Source organism: Zootoca vivipara, chromosome 4 (genome assembly GCF_963506605.1).
Source record: "Zootoca vivipara chromosome 4, rZooViv1.1, whole genome shotgun sequence".
In the NCBI taxonomy this organism is placed as follows: Eukaryota; Metazoa; Chordata; class Lepidosauria; order Squamata; family Lacertidae; genus Zootoca; species Zootoca vivipara.
The window spans coordinates 76666942-76691369 of NC_083279.1; the positions used below are offsets into that span (position 1 = coordinate 76666942).

The following is a 24428-nucleotide window of genomic DNA, read 5'->3' on the forward strand; positions in this document are numbered from 1 at the left end:
GCTGCGCCCCATGCCGGCCGTTTGTGGCGAGAGGCAGCGGCGGGGGAAGCTCTTCTCCTCGCTGCCCCCGCCTGCCTTCCCCGGCATAGGGTGCAGCTTTGGAGGTCTCCGAAGCTACGCCCCATGCTGGCCGTGTGCGGCGAGATGCAGCAGCGGGAGAAGAGCTTCTCCCGCCACCCGCCTGCCTTCCCTGGCATGGGGCGCAGCTTCGGAGGTCTCCGAAGCTGTGCCCCATGCCGGCTGTGCGCGCCTCTCAGCTGATCTTCCTTTGCCTTCTTCCCTTGCTATAGCTGGTTCCCCTTTCGCTAGACAAATGCCCCTTTCGCTAGGTTTTGTGATGGAGGTTTTTATGGCCACGCTTCGCAAGACGACGTGGTGGCCATAGAAAACCTCGTCGTCCTGCGAGGCAACCTCCGATCGCAAAACCTATTCATTAAGCGAAAAATTTGTCTTACGGGGCATTCATCTAGCGAGGCACCACTGTATATATTACAATTATACATTTTTGTTATTTAAACTATAAATATCGCGGAATTATGGTTTTTTTCTCGAAGTGACACACCACCCGAGTTATGCTCGGATTTTTGGCGAATTTTGGCACACCAAGCTCAAAAGGTTGCCCATCACTGACCTAATGTCTCGCCTCAATACTTGTTTCCAGACATGTCTATCAAGAAAAGATATAATCAGCTTCTGAGTCTTCACCACTCTGATAATTTTATGAATGGCAATTCAATGTGGCTAGTCATGCAAAAAATACTCACTGTTTCAGCATCTACAAAAAGGGTAGGGCATTCTGAACATGATGTCAACATCTGTGATGAGCTCACAAACTTTGAGCCTATTCCTCGCAAATTGTCACCAAGATAGCTGGCGGCATCGCAAGTTAGAAAGCAGAATCTTTTCTGAATATTCTATAAAGCAAAAGTATGCATAACACATTTGCTACTGGACTTAATGATAGAACTTAATGCACATTTTAATTTGGTATACACAACTACTGCATTCATTCTTTATGTGTTCCTCAGAGGGGAACATGAACACACACACACACACACACAATCTGTAGCTCTCTGTCCTGCTTTCTTGCTTGCTTGTTTTGTAATTCCCCTTCACTCCCTTCTTGTTAGACCGAACCTGTGTACAGCATGGGCTCATTCTGTTTTGTCACTAGTAACAACCAACATGAGACTTCTCTGCCCATTCTGGGCATTGTTTTGTTAATACTCAATGTCAAGTGGTCTATCAAACAATGTAATGAGTGTTCTGATGCCAAGTTTACAGGAGGGGAAATCATGAGAGAGGCTTCTTTGTGTTTGTTTTCCCCTCTGGCCAGAACTGCTTGGCAAGGGTGCCCGGGCCGCTTGAGAGTGTTCCAACATACTGAACTGCATCTGGAAACGATTGCACACCAAGACTCTCTTCCTGCTTCCCTAGCTGATAGAGAGATTTCTGTAAATAGCTTTCTAAATGGTTTCTAAACAGTTTTCTGCTGTAAAGCACAGAGTTACTTTTAAGGACTGCTCAAGCCATTTAGTAACCAAAACATACTATGGTTTTATTTAGAGCGTCTGAGAAACTGGAAACATTCGATAACATCCTCACTCTTATCTTGAAAACTGTCGTGGGAACATGGGTATCAAAGCAGTAGCATCATGGTGTGCCAGTACCACCCAGAAAAAAAGCAGCTTACATCACACAGCAGAATAGCTAAAAGGAAAAAGTGATTGCCTTATCACTAAACCTTTCTGATGCCTCTCCTACTTAACAAAGCAATTAAAAAACCCTACACTGGAATCCGTGGGCTGCAATGGCAAAGTTGCACTTATATCTATAACCCTACACCAGAAACATTCAGGCATAGATTCATTGGGACAGGTACCTTGATGGCTCAGTAAAGAAAGAAGAGCACAAATTGGGGTTAAGAGGGGAGGAGATAACTCAGGGACGGCAATTTTAATCCTCCTTAATCCAAAACAAAGTACCTGCAACCCAGCATAATGGGCCACCTTCCCTTTTTTACCTTACCAAGTGTGCCTCCTTGGACCAATGTCTACCTACCATCAAACCCACTGCAATAATAATTAACTCTCATTATACTTCTGCTTGATGGCACACAGCAAGATCTGGAAAATAAACGTTGATGGGCTGTGGAAAATAATCAGGGTCTGGGTTTATCGACACCTGCAAAGTTTAAGAAACGTATTGTGGATTTCAACAAAATGTCAACCGTGTGGGATTCTAGAACACTTTTCGTATACCTTAAACAGGGAGGAGAACACATGAAATGTATATACTGCACAGGAGCCATCCGAGTCACACATGAGCTGGTTCATATGGCTACGCCAAGCTTCTTCTGCATCATCACATGCAGCTGGTTGAAATGCAGCCAGGATAGCAGAAAAGAAGGGAGACGGAGGAGGCGAGACATTCCTGTCGCCTTCTCCAAAACTGAAAGAAAGCCACAAATTCTAGGTTAAGAGCCGATAGCGAGGCTACGCTACTGTTGTTATATTTCCAAATAATAAACTTAAAAGTAAATAAATAAAAAGGACAGTTAAGCTAAATGCCGTTTTGTGCCCATGCCTATGCCCTCTTAATGCGGACAGAGTGTAAAGGATCTGATGACCTGATTTGACCCTATCCTCAAATTCAGGACTCCCATGTAACTGCATGTTTTCTGTGCTGAGAATTTCCTGTTCAATGTCACATAGGCATAACCTTATAGGTTAAAGCACTGGCTCCATATATTTAACCAGAATTGCTTTATCTTGCTGCTCTTGGTTTTATTGTTAAGAAATTGATTTTAGTCATTTGAACTGTGTTTTATGGAATTTATTATTATTTTTATTTAACCCCTTCATTTTATTTTTTTAAAAAGCAGGATATAAAAAGTTAAAATAATAAAATACATACATACCTGGTAAGTGCATATTGATCCATCAACCGGTCACCTTTTTCTTCAGTCTCTGTCATATCTAGGCTAAAGCTGTCGCTGTATTCAAAAGCTGCAGGGAGTTCATTTGTAGAGCCGGAGAGATCATCTTCCTGTACAGAGGTATCTTCCTCTTCTTGGGCACCTTCAGTCTGGGGGGGATTGAATTGGTTACCATTTATTGCTATCCTGCCCTTCATCACTTTCATGATCCAAGAAAGGGTAACAATAATTTTAAAACTACAATAACATTTTAAACAAGCTATGTGCAGTAAAACACATCACAAACAACAAAGAACTATCATTACCATAACCTACCAAAACAAAAAGTACAGGAAATACCAAATGTATTACAACAGGTACACCCAATAAATATCTCTCGTCACTTTCCACTGAAAGCTTAAGAGAAGTTCCATTTGTTTGTTTTATACACCTTGTGCACAAGATGAGGGTCTTGTTACTTAGTTCTTTGCTACCCCGGAGACCCTGTTCAGATTATATTTCCTCTTCATATGGTATTCAGGAAGAGGAAGAAGAAGAAGAAGAAGAAGAAGAAGAAGAAGAAGAAGGAGGAGGAGGAGGAGGAGGAGGAGGAGGAGGAGGAGGAGGAGGAGGAGGAGGAGGAGGAGGAGGAGGAGGAGGAGGAGGAGGAGGAGGAGGAGGAGGAGGAGGGGAGGAGGAGGAGGAGGAGGAGGGGAGGAGGAGGAGGAGGAGGAGGAGTAGTTTGGATTTGATATCCCGTTTTATCACTACCCTAAGGAGTCTCAAAGCGGCTAACATTCTCCTTTCCCTTCCTACCCCACAACAAACACTCTGTGAGGTGAGTGAGGCTGAGAGACTTCAGAGAAGTGTGACTAGTCCAAGGTCACCCAGCAGCTGCATGTGGGGGACCAGGGACCTGAACCCGGTTCACCAGATTACAAGTCTACCGCTCTTAAACACTACACCACACTGGCTCTCACTGAGAACAGATCCCAGGTAAAAATATCCTACCCACCCCAGAGAAGTGAATAAATGGATCAGAAGATTAAGCTAAGAATACTCAAATTAGAGACCAATGTATGTTTATTATGAATGGTTCTTTCTGTGGTCTCTAAGACTACAGAATTCTTTATCCCTGTTGGTGTGGTTTAGTGTCAATCTGCATAGCAGTTGGCTGGACCTTCAGTAGGACACATACTCTTGTTTGCGTTCCCAAGAACATTAGCCTATATTTGCATCTGGTGGCATGGTAACCCCCTAGGAATAAACTGAAAATCTAAGGCAGATATCTGAATTTTAGATGGTCATTGAGATCTACAGGGAGTTTTGGGTCAGCAGGACCATTTAACAATTCATCTTTATGGCCACTTCCTGGTTGTTATCAGCATCATTACTGGACCCAGGAATCGGCTCTCTAAGGAGAACCCTAAGCCTGGCCCTAGCAAAAGCCAGGCAGGGTTGTATAGGGGCAGTTGTATAGTTATCAATTGGGTCCCAAACCAGGGCACGTGTTTCCCCAATTCTTGAGTAAAACTACAGGAAGGGAGACTAAGGTAAGTCAGGTGCTTTGTCACCAGATATGGACTTCTAGCCTGGTCAATCTGCATTTGCTCATGGGGATGTGTGTGCGTGTGAGAGAGGAAAAGACAACAGGATAAGGGACCTGAGCCAAGCTGGAGGTCATGTGGTTTCCTGGTTCCTTGGGCGAGTATATTGAGGGCTGTGGGTTCCCTGCCCTCCCCTTATGTACTAGAGACCACTACAGAGTCCAGCACAGCACTTCCTCAATCCTAGATGCACATGGCTTTCCCCAAAGAATCATGGGAACTGTAGTTGTTATCAGTGCTCGGAACTGCAGCTCTGTGTAGGAGGGGGTATAGTTCCCAGGATTCTCGGGGGATGACGACCATGTGTTTTAAATGCATGGCATGGATGTGACCAGTTTCCTCAGATGTTCATTGGGTTCTGCTCTCCCAACCACAGCCCGTTGAGATGTACTGCAGGACAACCCGAGTTTCCTTTCAGTATCAGACTCCAGAAACTCCACTATACATATGGAAGTCGCCACATGGCCCTTGGATCCTGTCTGAACAACCCCAATGCAAGACAAAACTTAAAGAGTGAAATGCTTTTTGCATACAGTGAAAATCAAACTTAGCGGAATGTAGCAAAACCTAACTACCTGCTTCTCTGAGACAATTTCTACTGCCATTGCTGCTGGGTTACACTTCATGTGCAGCAACGGGTGCTTTCTCCCATAGCCCCACCCATTTTTTGTTCCTGCTTCCCCCCCCCCTAACTCTGTGGCATCATGACATGCCTGCAGCATCAAGCAATAGTGTTGACACTTCACTGGCGCAATGGTCATAATGTCCCATACAAAGCACTTATTTAACACGGCAGGGTTCTGTCTGACTCTAGTTTGACTTGCAAGCTCTGTCAACATTTCTCAAATAGAAGCATTTTCTAAAAAAGCAAGCTACAGAAACAAATACATGGCATTTCTATTAAACTTTTACCAACCTTTGATAACTGTGTCCCCGGCATGCTTCATTTCAGGCAGCTACACAGAACAGCATTTACATTCTTTTATTTACCAAACTCAGTGCATTACTGTAATCAGCATTCTGAAAGTAGACCAAAGAGGCAAGAATGGAGCCCAAGGCAGGCGGCTGCACAATACAGCGCCCACATTTTTTGCGGGGGTGGGGGGGGCAGGGCAGGGAACGGAATTCATGCTTCCACCCACTGGACTTTTTTTTTTTGGTACTGCTGTATTAAAGTTGGTGGAAGGGTGATGCTGGCAATTCTGAAGGCTGAGAAACTTGTACATTTAAATCGACACTAATTATAGCTGGACATGCCGAATCAAAGTGTACAATCTGATGTAAAGCGATAAAATTGGATGTTTTAACAGACAAACACCATATCCTGAACCACTACTCCCTCTATTTTAATAAAATTGCTTAGATAAAATTCATTCACCTTTGAGCCTTCAGAGACCTGGAGATTATTCATTTCAGGCAAAGAAGCATTAAAACTGGAAGTTCTTGAACTGAAAGGAGGCGGAGCTGTTGAAGATGCTTCACATGGTGTGGAAAGAGAGTCAATGTGGTTTGTGTCTTCAGAAGGGGAAAGTGTCATGATCTGTTAAAATAAGGAACAAGGCTAAGGCTAAAGGCATGATGGAATTCCTCCTGAAGCAGCGGCACTGAAATGAAACGGGAACTTCACAAACTCTTGCATTGCTCATTTTCAGTGGCGTTTGCGCAAAAAAAAACTTGGTGTGGATTGTGCCCAACAAATGACACAATTTTTCTATGAAGAGCCTCTAAATAATAATATTGAAAATAATGTAATATTCTCCACTAGTGATCACTAAACAGTTTAAGCTTGTTATTTTTATTAATTCCATTAAGGTTTCTGTGTATACTAAAATCTGTTTTAAAAAGCCTATTCCAGGTTATTGCTTTCCTTCCTTTTTGATGTTTTACGGAAAACAGAAGTCACATTATCAAATGGGGGGGGGGGAGAGAGTTCCAGGGGGCCATTTAATTGAATGTGACATATAGTAACAAATGGAATAAAGACCCACTTATCATATTTGATATTTTTTGTAGGCAGAAATTGCCTCTAACAGTGCAATCCTATATATGTCTACTGAGAAGTAGGCTCAACTGGATCCAATGGAACTTACTCCTGAATTGCTGCCTGAATCTTTTTATGTTTGCCAACTATGAAAAGAAAATTAAGAAGAATGTACTTACCTATGTAAGGTCTCACCCTTTCTGTGTTGCTAGCAATCAGTTTAAATGTAAGAATCATGGATATATATATAATGTATCTTCCAGCAGCCTATAATTTAACTACTTACTAGTTGCGACTGTTCTAGAATTTGACTTGTTGTTAGGTCTTCCTCCTCCGATGACTCATCCGAATCTTCATGGTTTATTTTGTTTAGGCTGGGTGTACTTCCTGAAAGCTGGCTTTCTTCCAGAAGCTGCATATCACACTTGTCCAGACTATCAAGAGAACGCCTGCGTACTCCCCAGTTGAAATTGTCCATGCTTTCACCCTGCAATCACAGCATTGGTTTGTTTTCTCTGCCACAACAGATCTCCACCCACCCACACCCACCCCAAAAAGCTTTATTTAGCAACATCTCATAAGGTCAGTAAGGATTTAAAGATTTTAGCTTCAAAATTATTTTTCATATAAATTAGCAATATAGGAATAATAATAATAATCCATAAATATGAATAATCCAGAAAGATGAAGCTATAGCAATTCCTAAAGCTAACAACATTGCGGTCAACAAATCCCTTCTTCACCACCCAAAAAGCCGCCTGCATGTCAACTTTTGATCTTCAATGGGTAGGTGCACTTTGAGCGCCATGGGGCAGCCACACCCCCATTTAAAAGTAAATGGCACCATCCGCTGGGCAGCATTTCTGTCCACTGAAATTATCGCAAACTGTTGGAACAGCAGCAAAATTGTTTTCATCGATTGCTATTTTATGCATTATGTGTTTATGAAAAGAGCACAGTAGCAAACCTCAGGCAAAATATTCCAGGTTTTCTGTACGACACACATGAACACAATACTCAAGTGCAGAGTGAAGGCAGAGCTAACACTTTCAATTTAGCATGCACAATGCAAGGTGTCAAATCAGCAGAGCCTTTTGGTTTTAATCCCGCTTTTGCTTTACAGATTAGACATTGATTTCATAGGTACATTTTTTTTTAATTAAACCATTTTATTTTTGACATTAGTTTTTTTTAAAAAAAAGAAAAACAAAGACATGCTCTGTTTTATTCCTAGTTTAGGTTTTACAGCACAATCCTATACTTGTTTTCTCAGAAGTAAGTTCCACTATGTTCAGTGGAGCTTACTCTTTCATAAGCATGTTTAGGATTGCAGCCTCAGCCACTGAGACATGCCTGATTCTGGAAATGAAGCATGAGAATTTGTGGGACATTTTTGCCAGTAATATACTTACTAATAAAGCAACATTTAAGATATTGGCAGGTAGCACTGAAACAAATGTACAAACCCAAATTTTAATGTTTCAGTAAAGATGGGGGCTGGTAAGCAGATTAACTATGACTTCCGTCACAAACTCCAATTCCTCAGGCATGTTTGGAGAGGAGAAATTTGGCTTTTACCATAATTGCATTTGCTCAAATGTAAACCTTTTACTTATTTGAGCATTTAAACATTGGAGTAATGGAATGCGGTAAGCCCGCAACTTATCTTTGGTGGGGAGGTAGGTTACGTTCCAGAGATGGCACCTAAAGCCAAAATCGGATATGGTACAAACCCGTCAGGTGGGATTGCCAAAGTTACTTTCCCTGGACGCTCACCCCCTTTCTATTTATTAATTTTTTTATATTTGCCGTGTGTGTAAAGCTGAACGTGCACATGTTAAACGTGTGTAAGTGACAGGGGACGCTCTCAGCACTACCTGGAAATTTGGGGGAATGGACCTGGGAACCTTCTGCATGCAAAGCAGAATTGCAGCCTCTCTCTATTCCTGTTAAATGTCTGGAATTGGCACAGAGATTTAAGCTGGCAGGATCTCTTAAGCATTACCATTAAATACCTCGGTTTTATTCAGCAAGCTTCAAGCTATGCAATTCTATGATTCTATATATAATTTTAACTTTTTTTTTGCACAAATAGCTGGAATAAACACTTGTACATATATCCATACATACAGTATGTTTTTTTTAAAAAAAAAAATTAAAAAACCTAACTACAATGATATGTCACTTAGAACCTAGTCAAGGTTCAAAGATGGCAAAGAATGGGAAAAGCAGATGAACAGGCGACTCCCATTCACCCTAGGCTCCTATGGGAGGCAAGGCAGAATATAAATTGAATAAGTAAAATAATAAATTTTCTTATTTCACCAATGATATTTTTGATTTCATGGATCTCACTGTGGGTGAGATCTGTGAACCCCACCTTGAGTTTTTATAGTAGACTTAACACTTGAATCAGTTCCTTGTTCTTTAGAACTAAAAAGCATTTCTAAAGCATAGCAAGAAGTGGTACGTCCTTCAAACACTTACACACACACACACGCTGAAAAAAGCAGAATATATCACAAGATACAAACAAGCTTTACATCTACTAGCACATGTGAGTTCAAATAGCATTATCTTACCTGAAGTTCCTGAATAGCAGATATAACAAATAGGAAACAAATAAAGAAAAGTATTTGTAAACATACTTAATTCAAACACACTCTTCATAGACATTTGCCCTACAATCTAAATGAATGCTACCAAACTGATAAACGTATCCCTTCTTGTAACTTTACAGAAGCTTAAAAATACCACGACGCTGATTTCACAACCTAATTTTAAAAATACTGAATCGTGGCATCTGGTGACTCTTATAGACAATCTAATCAGCATTAATCTATGCATGATATGAACAAGCTGGAAAACAAGGTACGGAAAAACGGTATTAGCGGTTCCGAACACTGTTTAATTCCCATATATGTACAGGAAGTTTAGATCTACCGCGTCTAAATTACTGGTCTAAATGGAAGTCACTGAAGCAGCAATCCTATACCAATTTACCTGGAAGGAAGAGCCATTGAACTCAATGGGACTTATTTCCATGAAGGATTGCACGGTGGAAACAAATAGCCAACGCTTCTGTCAAGCCGAAAGTTGCTTCTATGTTTTTAATTGTTTTAAAAGCTATTTGTTAAGGCATTTCAGGGCAAAGACGTTAAGATTCAATAACAGGAAACACGCTACAGCACTGCCTAATAATACTGTTATTGTTGAGAATGAATGTGTTTTTCCATTATATACGCCACTTTTGAAGGCTTTATATCTTCAAAGCAATCGTTCCAGCCTGGAGCTAGCCTGTTCCCTACATGTAAACTCTGAATACGGATCACGGGATTCAAACTTCCCATGTGAAACCTAGAGCGGTTGAGAGGACCTGCGGTATTTCAGACACTGTACAGTTAACTAAGACCCCAGTTTGAACTACGGTACCTAAGTAAAGGGGAAAGCCCCTCTGCTATTTCCGTTCAGATTCCTGATGGACTAGGTAATTGCTATTCCTCCTAAAACTAGTGGGTGAACAGCATTATATTTTTTGAGAGAAAATTGGGAGTATTTTTTAAAAAATCATATTTATCCGTTTGCATAGCCTTATGGCAAAATAAAATAAAATAAAAATAATGCATGAAATGGCATTCACAGAAATGGGATGGCCTATTTATAACCCACAGAACTGCACCAAAATGTGCAGAGAAAGTAGGTATAACGGCTCCTTTTGTCCACCTTGCTCCTGTGTCTACAGCAGCAAACAAGGCTGTGTGAATACTGCAGATAATAGCTGAAGTGCATGTGCAAACACTGGCTGAAAAGCAACTGCAGCTCACTCAATTTGCAGCTCACTCAACTATGGTTAAGAAATCAGCAGTATTCCAAACCCATATTAGGAGGCACAGTGGCCATGCCTGCAAGTAACAATATTTATTATTTATTTATTAAATTTCTACACCACACTTCACCTGAGGATCACAGGACTGTTTACACTATATAAACACACACCCACACAAATGCACAACATAGTAACAAACAAAAACAATTCCCGCCCCCCCCATTTAAAAGGCCATAGAGTATTTAATTAGTCAAAGGCCTCAGAGGAGAGGAATGTTTTCGCCTGGCGCTTAAAAGGTACGTAAAAGGTACGTAACAAAGGCGCCAAGCAAGCCTCCCTGGACAAAGCATTGCAGAAAGGGCACGTAAAACAATAAACCATAGTTTGGCGCTACATGGATGAGTGTCAGCAAACCCAAGCAAATTGCCAGACCCATACATTTCCTCCCCCCTTTCCTTTGGCCTAGTAGCTGGGGGGGGGGAGATTTCTGCCAAATTTAGTTTCACTTTTAAGGATTCTCATACAGTGGAACCTCGGTTTATGAACACCTCGGTTTATGAATTTTCGGTTTATGAACGCCGCGGACCCATCTGGAACAGATTAATTCACTTTCCATTACTTTTAATGGGAAAGTTCGCTTCAGTTTATGAACGCTTCAGTTTATGAACAGACTTCTGGAACCAATTACACCCATGTTTCAGTTTATGAACGCTTCAGTTTAAGTACTTCGCGGACCCATCTGGAACGGATTAATCCACTTTCCATTACTTTCAATGGAAAAGTTCGCTTCAGTTTATGAATGGTTACTCCGCGGACCGTTTGGAACAGATTAATCCACTTTCCATTACTTTCAATGGGAAAGTTCGCTTCAGTTTATGAACGCTTCAGTTTATGAACAGACTTCTGGAACCAATTGTGTTCATAAACCGAGGTACCACTGTATTAGCATTACTTACAAATCTGCCAAATCTAATGCATTTCATAATATACCCATACGAGGGGTTACAAAGCTGGCGTACTAAACTACCGAAAAGGTAAAGGTAAAGGACCCCTGACAGTTGCAGATGACTCTGGGGTTGTGGCACTCATCTCACTTTACAGGGCGAGGGAGCTGGTGTTTGTCTGCAGACAGTTTGTCAGGGTCATGTGGCCCGCATGACTAAGCCGCTTCTGGCGCAACCAGAGCAGCGCACGGAAACGTTGTTTATCTTCCTGCCGGAGCGGTACCTATTTATCTACTTGCACTTTTTGAAGTGCTTTGAAACTGCTAGGTTGGCAGGAGCTGGGACCGAGCAACGAGAGCTCACTCCGTCACGGGGATTCGAACTGCCAACCTTCTGACTGGCAAACCCAAGACGCTCAGTGGTTTAGACCACAGCGCCACCCGCGTTCCAAACTACCGAAGGTTTGCTTTAAACCAGGCACCCCCATACTGCGGCCCTCCAGATGTTTTGGCCTACAACTCCCATGATCCCTAGCTAAGAGGACCAGTGGTCAGGGATGATGGGAATTGTAGTCCAAAACATCTGGAGGGCCGAAGTTTGGGGATGCCTGCTTTAAACCAAGATGCCTGGTTCAAATGCAACACTAAGCAGAAATTCTTTAAAAGCAGAGGACAAACTCAGATACTCTCTTACCATATGTGCAGGGAAGGAAGAGAAAAGAGGGGCAAATGCATGGAGATGTTTCATGGCTGAATGATGTAACATACATGGAAAACTCTAGCACTGTGCAATGTGGTACAATGGATTATATCAATACATTACCGTAGTATATTAATGCATTGCATTAAGTACCACTTAGAAGCTCGTTTTGACTCCTTAGAAATTTATTTTGGCATTAGGTGGCGTAGAAATTAATAAATAATTTAGGATTCCTATAGCATGAGGTTCTACTTGTGCAATGGGCTCCCCAGAACCCCGGAGCAGATTTAGAGGGTGTGTGGGAAGCTGAAGGGAAGAGGAGAGGAGAGGAGAGGCCTGTTGCATGAGCCAAACAGCAGCACCATAATTTCTCCATTTGTGCAACTCATTTGTGGCGACCAGTGTTTGCCTGTAGTACGACAAACCAATCCACAATTCCTCTTTAAAAGCTATTTCATAAAGTTTATTAAAAACTGGCTTTTGGAAAAGTGACAAAGTAGGACTTTGGAGTCTCTTCAGGTGGAAGCAAGGGAAGTCTTACTCATAGCAAACCCCTTTGTCCACAATGGAACATACTGCTGAGTCAACACGCATAGGATTTCACTACAAATGGATTTAATACCAGTTTGAGCACAGATTTTAAATCATGCAAACCACAGATCTATTCTCACACACTAAACTGAGTTAGTCACAGAGGTTTTAAAGAGAATATATTAAAGAAAGCTAGGATAGCATTAGCTAGGTGGAAATTGTTTCTGATTTCTTCCCCCTGAAAGAAACAATATTTACTTTATTTCTCAATTATATATATATATTCTATTGCTGTCCTACTTACAACCTCTTTAAGCAAGTACCATGATAAATAAGTGCTCCTCTGATATGACATCTAATATGCTGTTGCTTCTCGTATCGTTTGCTAGCTCTATCTTAATAGAATTACTGGACTGGAGCTATTAAAGGGCTAATATAGGACAGCCTACGGGAGCTATCTCAACACCTTCCCCAGCAGCTTGCTATTCTTCAGTCCCCGAAGGAATTTGCTTCTGGAGTGTCTGGCTACTTATTTGAACTCTCTTTATTTACTAGTTTAATTGCTGCTTATACAGCTGTTTTCCAATTGTATCCATTTTGTATCTCAGCTGAGCCGCCTAATTGACTGTACTCATTAAGGTGCACTAAGGAGTTTCATCCTTCAGTCAGCCACAGCCCCACACCTCCAACTCATTTGAATGCAGCCCACAAGGAAGGTTGGACCTCCAGCTGTTGCTGAACTACAACTCCTATCCTCCCTGTTGGCCATATTTCCTGGAGCTGATGGGAGTTCTTGTTCAGCAATATCTGGAAGGCCAAAGGGGATCTATACACTCTTGCTGCTCTACTCCAAGCTGCAGGTGAGGATTGCATTTTTAAAAGTTAAAATAAACAAATCCCCACATATAGAAAGCTAGCCGTGTGAATGACTGTTGACCTGCCCCTGACACATAGCTGCCAAGTTTTCACTTTTCTCGCGAGGAAGCCTATTCAGCATAAGGGAAAATCCCTGTAAAAAAGGGATAACTTGGCAGCTATGCCCTGACACCACAGTGACCTCCACACCACCTTGGCCCTCCTGCTCTTGGTTATGGAGAGTGGCCTCCACCTCAAGAAGCCAGATAAGCAATTCTGCCAGCTGCTACTGCCCAGCAGATCACAGGTTGACCTGGGACATGCTCTAGGCCCAGGCATCCCCAAACTTCGGCTCTCCAGATGATATGGACTACAATTCCCACCTTCCCTGACCACTGGTCCTGTTAGCTAGGGATCATGGGAGTTGTAGGCCAACATCTGGAGGGCCGCAGTTTGGGGATGCCTGCTTTAGGCCAGCAGGCATGGCCAAACTTGCCCCCCCCAGCTGTTTTGGGACTACAACTCCCATCACCCCTAGCTAACAGGACCAGTGGTCAGAGATGATGGGAATTGTAGTCCCAAAACAGCTGCAGGGCCAAGTTTGGCTATGCCTGCTCTAGGGGAATTTATCATTTGGGTGTAAGGAAAAGAGGGAAGGGTGGCATGTGAATGCCCTCGTGGATGAGAACGCCTGTCCAAAACGGCCCCTATTTGCTTTCTGGCCCTGTTTCCCCTCCTCCTCACTTAACCGCCCTTTTCCGCACAGCGCAAAGGATGTGCAGCCTTGCCCCCTCCAGCCCCTAATGCTGACGTTTTCTCCAGTCAAACAGATATAATTATTCCCAGAGGGAGCAGATCTGCATTACCACTAAAACGCCTTACCAAAAAAAGAAAGAAAATGAAACAAAACCAAGGCGTTCCAATACCCTTCAAGTATATGATGTAAGCTGGATAATATGCCCTCGCAGCAACTCCGGTCAAAGACAAACTGACAGGCTTTTACCTGCCAAGACCTGATTCCAGGCCCTCGGGCTTCTGTTTTTCTTCTACGAGAGCTGATGAGAATCGCTAACACCATAGAGTGGAGCAGAAAACAGCACCGGGGCTTTTAAGTGCTGGGGATTTCATCGCGTTAGTGCTGCATAAACATCACATATGCATATACACACATGCACGGGCCTATGCTTAGGTTTTGGGAGAGCACTGATGAAAGCATCTGATTATAAGGCTATTTCTTGTGCAGCGTGTTCATGAAATTCAAAGCATGCATTCTGTTAATGATTGGGCATGTCAGACATTTGGCTGTACTGAATCTTTAAAATTTTAATGCACGGAAACCTTAGTATCAGTACAAATCACTAAAACGTGCAGCCCTAGACTTCTGTAGCATGCATTCGAGTGTGTATTGAGGGTTTGTTTTTGTTTTTGTTTAAAAGAAGCATAAAGAGAAGAAAAAAAGGTGTATGTTTAAGGAAGGCCGTGCTAACCTGCCGAAAGTTAGGCTATCGCACTAATTCACTGTGTAAACATTTATCGTTGCTCAGCTAAGCCTTTGCTAGAATATAAAGAGGACATTATTTACTGTTGGGGAAGTGCTAAAATGTGGCTTAATCTGCAGTAAGAGCAAAGTTCGTTCAGAGAGAATGTACCATACCTCCCCGTCCTCCAGCTCCACATCGAGGAAATCGAAATCCCTAAAGACTCTGAACTGCTGCTCGCTGTTTGAATCATCCATGTTCTCTTGCTCGCGGGCTCCGTCCTCTGAAGCCACCAGGCTCGTCTGGTGCTCAATCAGATCCAAATCTCCACATGAAGAAAAAATCACCTAAAAGTCAAGAGGGGGTTTTTCTATTAAAAACAAAACAAACTCTTCCTCCACGACGATCTTTTGTTAGCAAAAGTCTAATGGGCTTTTCAGAAAGCTGTACACACCTAATTCCTTCAGTGGGTATTTTTAGAAGGCTCCTTTTTATTATTTATGTTGGACAGGTGCCTTCAGATTAAACTCATACTAAGACGCAACTTTGAGCTGCAGGAACACGTCCAAGCTACCTCCTAATGGGTGCAGATTGATGCTTCCTTAGTATTTATATGCATTTATGGGAACAGAATGCAACTGCGGGAAGGGCACGGAAAAGGGTAAGCCAGCCCTTTTGCTTCTCAATTGTTACAAGGGGAAAGCATGCAGATAAATTAGGATGTGTTACATTTCAGCTGTTATTATTCACAAATATGTTTGAACTGCATCATTCCACAACCATGGCACTAATCGTGCTTTTCTGTCAATGGATTGTGTCCATACACTCTTCGATGCAAGAGAGGGTGGGGGGGGGGAGAAAGTGGGAGAGAGAGAAGTCTGTCTGCAGTAGCTGTTTTTCCAACTGCCTCTTACAGCTGATTTTCTACATTTACTGATTGGCATCAGTTTTAGCGGAGGAAAGGGCAAAATCAAAAACTGGAGGGTAAGGGCAACCCCCCCCCCCAAAAATGAATAAATAAATGCAGCATGTTCATTTTAAAACTTGGGATGGGGGAGTGAGCAGGCAGACTGAGAATGTTAGGTAGATGTTAGGTAGGAAGACCTGACTCATACTCTGAGACCCGTATGTTTAGCCGAAAAGGAATTCCAAAAACCAGGGTTTCATTTCTACCCTACCCTTTTATCTCCTATTTTGTTCCCATGTGTATCAGCCAGAATGGACTTTGAATTCTGTGTGTGTGTGTGTGTGTGTGTGTGTGTTTTATTAGTTGAATATAAGAACAACATATAATCAAATACAAGCAATCAAATACAGTTTCCTCCTAAACTTTGAATTCTTAAATTTCTAAAATGTTCAGGAAGTATAACAGTCAGAGGCAGGTAGTCACAATGCCTAAATGTACAGTTAAGTAATTCTGGAACGAGTTAGCCAGTGAGCCATATTTTAACAAATCTGTCAGAGAGATAATTTCTTGATAAGGGGAGTGGGTAGGTTGGTGGGTAGACACATTATTTTATTTTAGTTACTTAACAAAATTTATATACCACTTGATTCTGGTAAAACCTCTACTGGCTAGCAAGAAGTATTATAGTGGTCAATAAAAGCATTTAAAAACAATTAAAGCATAAAAATAATTAAAGTTAAACAGTAAAAGAGATTAAAACACATCAGCATCTACATGTATGGATAGGCTTGCCTAAACCAACAATGTTTTTAAGCAAGCGCATCTATCACTTGTGTTTGGCTGAGAATCAGCATTCATTATGGAAGGGTCACATCATGCCAGCAAACCGAAGATAAAATTTAGAGCTGTACCTTTGAATTGTTTATGAATAAGCCCTAGAAGGAGAAATATGAGACTTACCGAAGGGTTTTTGCTCAGGCCGACTTCTTGACCACAAAGTGTAAGAACGTGCACTAACTTTTCTTTTGTCCTTTTCTTTTTTTCAAAAGGGTGAAGACAGACAGACAGAGAGAGAGAGAGTTCAAGCAATGCCACACATTTCAGAGCTCAAATCATAGAAGAAAAAAATACTGTAGGGATCAATTAATAAACACTAAAAGCTCCACTCCCGATGACTCCTAATTATAGGAGACCATGGTCTCTTATAATTTCATATGGATGAAGTTTTTGTAAGCATTTTAGCAATTTTTTTTAAAGCTCAATTCCTGAAACTGGGTAGGCATTTTGTTTACTTATAAAAGTATTTATATATCACCCTCCCATAAAATATCAGGGTGGTGGTTCAGCAACATTAAAAAACAAATTAAAAGCAATACAAAACAATTTTTAAAATGATGGGCTACTCAAGAAAAAGTTAAACCACTACATAGGCCTGTTAGCACAAAAAGGACTTCAAGAGACGCCTGAAAGTCAAAAGTGAGGATTGTCTGCCGAATGTCTGCTGAAAGTGTTCCACAGCATACGGCTGACTTCTGCTTGAAGTCAGTCAGGTCTCTGTAACACAGGGGACAACTGACAGCACTTCTCCAGATGATCCCTAGATTTTACCTGAGAATACTGAGGCCTCTTCCAGCTAACAGGAACAAGGACATTGGAGTTAGACCCAGATGATGTTGAAGAAGTGCTGCGGGTGACAGGCATTATTCTAGGCTTTCCATCCCTGCCTGAAGAACTCTGTAGCTCATCATATCGTCTCCCAATAATTGGAGTCTTAAAAGAAAATAATGAACAGTATTTAGCATTTTGAAGGGCTTTACAGTAAGTGTTTTTTGACGCTGGGCCAGACACCCACGGCAGGTGGTGGACTTTCCTTCCTTGGATGTTTTTAAGCAGATGTCAGATAGCCATCTGTCATATATGGTTTAGTTGAGATTCCTGCATTGCAGGGGGTTAGACTAGATGAGCCTTGGAGTCCTTTCCAACTGTACAATTCTATGATCCTGCAGTTCTATAAGGCAGGGCTGAAGAGCACTCCCCAAGCATCACCCTCTGGAAACCACCACAAAATGGTGCCACCCACCCCTAACTCAGTCATTCCAGAAGGATACCATGGTCGATGGTACTGAAAGCCACCGAGAGGTTGAGGACAATTAGCAGGACACATTTCCCCTGCCTCTCTCTCTCTCAACAGAGGTCATCATACAGGGATTAGTTTCTGTGTCAAAGCCAGGCCTAAACCCCGATTGAAGTTGATCATTCTAGAAAATAAGTCTCCTCCAAGAGCACCTGGATCTGATCTGTGGCAAAGCTGGATCTGGTTTGTCAAAGAAAGGGAGATTGGCAACTGGTTGGAAGTTACTTAGATTCTCCAAATCCATGGAGGGTTTCTTGAGGAACGGTTTTTACCACTGTTTCCTTTGATCAGGCAGGGGCCGCCCCTCTCTCACAAGGAGGCGTTAATTCCCCCTCCCAGCCAGCTGTCCCCTCCCTGCTATTTTTTTTTATCAGCCATGAGGGGCAACAGTCCAGAGTGCAAGTAGTCAACCACACAATTCCAAGCACCTTGTCCACATACCTCATTGAAACCCATGTTTTAAGATTATGTGTTTTAAAAGGATACACTATTTCTATTTGCTTCAGCTTTCATAGGGGCATGCACTAGACATGCAGATTTATTGCGACAAGAATATAGTACCTCAGAAATATCAAAATGGAAGTCTAACGTTTTCCCAGGTAGTTCTTTGGAAGCGTTGCTCCATACACGATGTATTTCCATTTTCGAAAGATCGCTGTGCTGCTGGTAGGAGGGCAAAACCAGGCTTGCTGAGCGCGAAACTACCAACTTCAATATATTTAGGGCTTCTCGCCAGTGAATGCTCTGGAAACAATTTTTCACAAATATATAGCATATTACATATTACATAGGAACAAAATCTATGAGAAGAGGAAGAACATCGCACACAATAAAATTACTTACTATTAAATAATATTAGTTTCAAATGTAATACAGGTTTGACAATATATACACAGAATGTATATATACCACACAGAGTTAAATGAGAATATTATAGTATGTTACCATCCTTTTCAGACCATGAATTAATTCTCCAACTGAGAATAAAGAGGACTGAATTAGCTTTGAGTATTTTTTTTTCTGTAATGCTGCTATTTAGGCACAGAATTTTACATTCTTACATTCTTGCCTTTTGTTGAAATCTTTTCTAACTATTGTGTTTCCAGTGAAAAGCAAAGAAAACTTGGGTAGTGTTTGGACAGGAGTCTGATTTTATTCCAAGTATAATTTAATTGCACAAAAATCCCCCTGAACCAGGACCCTTCCTCTGAGTGACAGGTTAAGGATTTGTTAACACAGCATATGGAGGGGGGAAACGGAATCCGGAGTGCCGTGATAACTGCAGCACTTTTGCCTTTTGCTTGTGCTCTCCTTTTCCTTTGCATTACTCCTTTCAGTAAAATTCCAAATTGTCTGGAAATATGTATCTCAGAAGCAGAATGGATCAGAGGAAATGCATGCTATCCTGGGTGTGAATTCCGCAACTGATTCTGAATGCAGAATTTGGATTTGATGTCTACGGAAGTTGGAACTGACTGAAGCAGCAATGGTGGACTTTGGAGTTTCAAATTTCAGCAGCACCCTGTGCAATGCTAAGATTCGCTGCCCCCCCCCACGCTCCTTTCTACAGCATTGTTGTGGTGCCCCCTGCAGCACAGCACCCAATGCGGCCAAACTGGTCATGCTACCCCAAAACCACCTCTGGCTGCAGCATACATGCAGCAAATCAGACACAATGCCAAAGCATAGCTTGGTACTATGTGAACAAGCCTGGTCTGTGTCTTTCTCCTCCACTTCCCCAAAATTCCCCCCTCTCATTTCTGATGTGATAGTCTGCCGCATTTCAGAGGAAAGGTTTGGCTTGCCACTAACTTAGGAGTGAAAGGGAAAACTAGGTGACGTGAGGCCTTTATATTTTATGTGAGTGCATATAAATACTTTTCTAAATGAGCAAATAAGCACTGGTCTTTTATACAAGCTCTATGAGGTGAATGCCATACTTACCTGCACATATTTTTCAATGGTCTTTAACACCTCCATGTTAAACTGTTTTACAGGAATGCCTGATAGATCCATATAACTAAGAAGACTATAGATTATCTGCAAAAGGGACTGCTGCATGCTGGGAAGCCCCTTTTCCAGCAGCTGTGAGGAAAAAATAAACAAAATCACAATCCTTAAATAAAAACACACCAATTTTGCTGTTACAGAGGTAAAATGGTGAGAGATGTGGGAGGAATTCAACATTTCACTTTTCTAATCATTCCATCAGTGGTAGCATTTCAGTTTGCCTGGCGGAATAACCTCCCCTCCCCTCTTGCCTTGCACTGTTATGGGGGTTCTCCCACCCCCAGAGAAGATTTGGAGAGTGTAGCAGGCACATGGTGTGTGTGTGTGGGGGGGAGAACGTCCCATTGCACTAGTAGGTCTTGTTGAACTGGCTCCTGCTAGTACACCTATTTAGTTGAATCCAGCTCCTGGATAATAACTCTGAAGATCATAGGTTAGAATCTTGCACATTTGTGCACTTGGCTACATACAGATAATTTATTTTGTTATGGATGCAACGTTCTGAACGAACTCACTTTGCGCCAACTTCTACAATAAAAAATTAACTGTTATGTACTGAGCTGAATCCTAGAACAATAGGATTCAGAAACAGCGGGAGCTACCCAATCCAACTCCAGGTGGAAGTGAATCCGCAACCTGATTGGCCTGCTGGAGCAGCCAATCAGGCGGCGGGCAGAAGTGAATCTGCTACCTGATTGGCCTGTAGGAGCAGCCAATCAGGCTGCAGGCAGAAGTCAATCCACAATATAATTGGCCCACAGGTGTAGCCCTGAAGTAGCCAATCACGCAAGGCCCATTGTGTAAATAATGTATATAAGCAGATGGTTTTGGGAAAAGAGCCATTCTTCTTCTCCTCTTCTCCTTGATGACTATGAGCTGAATAAAGAGCATGAAATTCACTCTCGACTCCGAGTACATTTCATTAACCATGGAAACTAAACAGGTTAGCACCCTCATAGTTCATTCTCTAAGCTAGCCTACCCACAACTTCCTTGTTTAGCCTTCTTCCACCATTGCTAACCTCTGGCCATGTTGGTGCTTCAAAAGCAAATGTGCTAACTTTCAAAAGCTGGTGCCATTACTGCTTTTTAAATTTCCAAGGAGATTTTCAGGTGTTTTCTTGCATCTATTTTGTATGTCCTTCAAACAAACTTGAGCGTCCTGATCCAAGTTGTGGAAAGGAATACCAAGAGCTCAATATTTATATAAATCAAAAGAATATAACACTTGGCAATGCTTCCTTCCAGCAGCACCTTAGGGATCAACTAAGTTTGTCATTGGTATGAGCTTTCGTGTGCATGCACACTTCTTCAGATGCACAGAAGTGTGCATGCACATGAAAGCTCATACCAATGACAAACTTAGTTGGTCCCTAAGGTGCTGCTGGAAGGAATTTTTTTATTTTGTTCGACTACGTCAGACCAACACGGCTATCTACCTGTAACTAGAACTTGGTAATGCTATTCTGGTTCTCAGTGAACAGTCACAGGAACTATCATAGCAATTCTAATACATGGAAAAAGAACTCACTTGTGTATACATTTCTACAGTCCAGGATGATAAATCAGCATAATCAAAACTATGCTGTAGGAGAGGCAAGATGACAGTTTTTCTTGCACTCCAATGAGAGAAGCAAGAAAACTCTGGTTTGTTCAAAAGAGGCTGGCATTTTATCAAAAAACTGCACATCACAAGGCTATGCCAGGCATAGGCAAACTCAGCCCTCCACATGTTTTGAGACTACAATTCCCATTATCCCTGACCACTGGTCCTGTTAGCTAGGGATGATGGGAGTTGTAGGCCCAAAACATCTGGAGGGCCGAGTTTCCCTATGCCTGGGCTATGGTTACACTGAAGTACATTCCAAAAAGAATGCAAGTTTATGCAGAAGTCGGTTCCATTTATTTCAATTGAACTTATCCCCAAGTAAGTTTCACAAACCCATAGACTTGATTAGTCACAATGCTTTGTTTTGTATTGCACACTCTGACTCTCTCTCAAACAGTTCAAAGAGAGCATTTCTGCTGTTTATGTGTGTGTACAAGAGAAGGTGCCTCTGGAAAGCAGGTTTATTGAGCATTCATCCCGATTTGCTTGCACAGAGGTTATACAATGTCTGCTGCTTCTTATGCGTTCGTTCTGATTTATTTATTTTTAATGGTTAATATCTGTTCTCAGAGTCTCCTCGGGGAGGCATTCCTAGCCTTTGGGCCAATTATATTATTATTATATACACACCTACCTACACAAGTACACACACAAATACACAGGAATTCCTTCACTGAATATTTGGGAACATAATGTGCAACCCCCTAACCAGAACTAAACCCAATTCCCTTCAAAGGGGCATAACTCCTAGATAAATGGGTTAAGATTACAGCCTTAGGAAAGCTGCCAATAGAAGACAGAAATGGACTGAGCAGTAGAAACATACCTCAGCTAAATACGTAACCATGTTCAGAGTAGTATCAGCAAACGTTTCATGAAGGTAACGGCAAACGACGTTGACCCAGGTTGCACAGTCTCTCGTGTAGCTGTGAGTTTTATAAAGAGTCATGACGTGGGCTAAGTTTGACAGCTTGGGGTTCTTTTCTTCTAGACAGACCTGATGACATATAGGGAACATGAAAGTTATGTTAACAGCGATCCAAAAACAATCCTGGGATTTAATTAGACCTATGACGAATTGAAGACAGGTGGTACCTGAGCAATCCTTTCTGCGATATCCTTGCAGAACTGATTTGGGCCATCAAAGTGCTGAATTAAATGAGGCAGGAGGCACAAAACATTCAATGGAAATCCTGGCACACACAAAAAAGTAGAAATTTGAGAAGGCATGAATAATTCAGATTTCAAACTGTACTTTATAAAGGCACATATACCGCCACTTTAAAACACCCTGTATTTACACAAAAACGTGTCAAGCGCATGCAGTGTGATATTATTTTAAACGCACAATCTTCTTTCTCCATCCCCGTGACGGTAAGGAAATGCTACCTTTGCATATTTGGAGGATTAGTTTCTTATATGTAAAACATAATGATTACTATCAATTGCTATGAGAGACATATTCCTTATACTGGATACTTGACCTTTTAGCTAAAAATGCAGAAGAAACACAACCAATCAATGAAACAAAACATCTATCGACTGTACCTATGGCTTGGGAGGAATCCACCATGGACACGCGTGAAACCGGGGTCAACAAACTGAAAAGCTGCAGCGTAAGGTCCGTGGTGGTAAGGGAAGTGAAACCTTTAAGCAGCAGCTGCTGGAGCCCTGAGAAATCTGTCCATTTCAACTGCCCTTGTAGCTTTTCTAGCTTTTCTCTGTTTTCCACTTTATCCAGTGGCAAATGAACAAGCAGCTTATTCAGCAACCTCAGCGACATGAGATATTCAAACTCAAAATCGGATTCCATCAAAGCTACGGCAACCCAGAAGATGGTGGCTAACAGGTTCGTAGGGTTGTTAATATTGTTAGGGTCTGTGAGGCTGTCTTTTAAAGAGGACGAGCTCCTGGTTTTGGGGGAGAGGCCCTGCTGAGTGCAAGCCTGTATCCTGTCGAGGGTGGCACTGCGAGGAGGGTCGGAGGATCGGTCCACATCCCCGAACTTTTTTGGCACTGAAAAGCTCCTCTGGTGCCTGCTGCGCTCAGCGGTTGTTGTATTGCCACCTGCAGCTCCCGCACTGACATTCAGCTGCCCTGTACTCTTCCGATTTGCGGTCAGCTTTGAACTTGACGTTAAGTCCGGCGATGATGAACTAAGCAAAACAAAACAAAACAAATGTTAGGGGCCCAGTACCTGGAGATTCATGTGAACAGGCGCTGCCCAATTCACTTCAACAGTAAATAATGCAAAATAAAAAAATTCCTTCAGTAGCACCTTAAAGACCAACTAAGTTTATATTTTGGTATGAGCTTTCGTGTGCATGCACACTTCTTCAGATACACTAGCATCTGAATATGCTAGTGTATCTGAAGAAGTGTGCATGCACACGAAAGCTCACACCAAAATATAAACTTAGTTGGTCTTTAAGGTGCTACTGAAGGAATTTTTTTATTTTGCTTCAACTCAGACCAACACGGCTACCTACCTGTAACTAGTAAATAATGCCTCACTCATGCAATCCCACTCCAAATGCAAAACACTTCCCAGCAGTTAAGTCAATTCCTGTTCCTATTTTGTTCTACATGCAAATAGGAGCACTCATATGCACACTTCGGAGTCACTGGATCCAGACGACGGCATGAAGAGCAATTTTGGAAGGCCCAATACTAGACTTAGGGTTTCCGTGTACTTTGTATTATGGAGATAAAGCTTTGCCACCTCGACAAGATTTGCAGAAACACAATACACTGAGGGAAAGGAGCAAGAATGTGCAAGTATGTTAACTAACGTAATTTTTATAGATTTGAGAATTTTTAATAGAGGGTATTAAGGGACCCAGGTGGCGCTGTGGGTTAAACCACTGAGCCGAGGGCTTCCTGATCAGAAGGTCAGCGGTTCGAATCCCTGTGACGGGGTGAGCTCCCGTT

General features: G+C 42.1%; 1 protein-coding gene across 11 annotated transcripts in view; it reads right to left on the reverse strand.

Annotated features, from left to right (window-relative positions):
- Positions 1-24428, reverse strand: part of FRY (FRY microtubule binding protein) — a 194850-nt gene that overhangs the window by 14021 nt on the left and 156401 nt on the right. For 10 of the 11 annotated variants that reach the window (XM_060273790.1, XM_060273791.1, XM_060273792.1 and 7 more), the window contains 13 exons: positions 23046-23653; positions 22593-22690; positions 22324-22494; positions 19824-19964; positions 18441-18623; positions 17354-17515; positions 16706-16780; positions 15015-15185; positions 6792-6992; positions 5903-6064; positions 2921-3087; positions 2262-2451; positions 765-914 (listed from right to left, as the gene is read on the reverse strand). In XM_060273790.1, the coding sequence (XP_060129773.1) occupies positions 765-914; positions 2262-2451; positions 2921-3087; positions 5903-6064; positions 6792-6992; positions 15015-15185; positions 16706-16780; positions 17354-17515; positions 18441-18623; positions 19824-19964; positions 22324-22494; positions 22593-22690; positions 23046-23653 (2479 nt within the window). Of the gene's footprint in view, positions 1-764; positions 915-2261; positions 2452-2920; positions 3088-5902; positions 6065-6791; positions 6993-7703; positions 9097-15014; positions 15186-16705; positions 16781-17353; positions 17516-18440; positions 18624-19823; positions 19965-22323; positions 22495-22592; positions 22691-23045; positions 23654-24428 lie in introns of those variants that run through there. The other variant, XM_060273794.1, reaches the window with a different exon arrangement.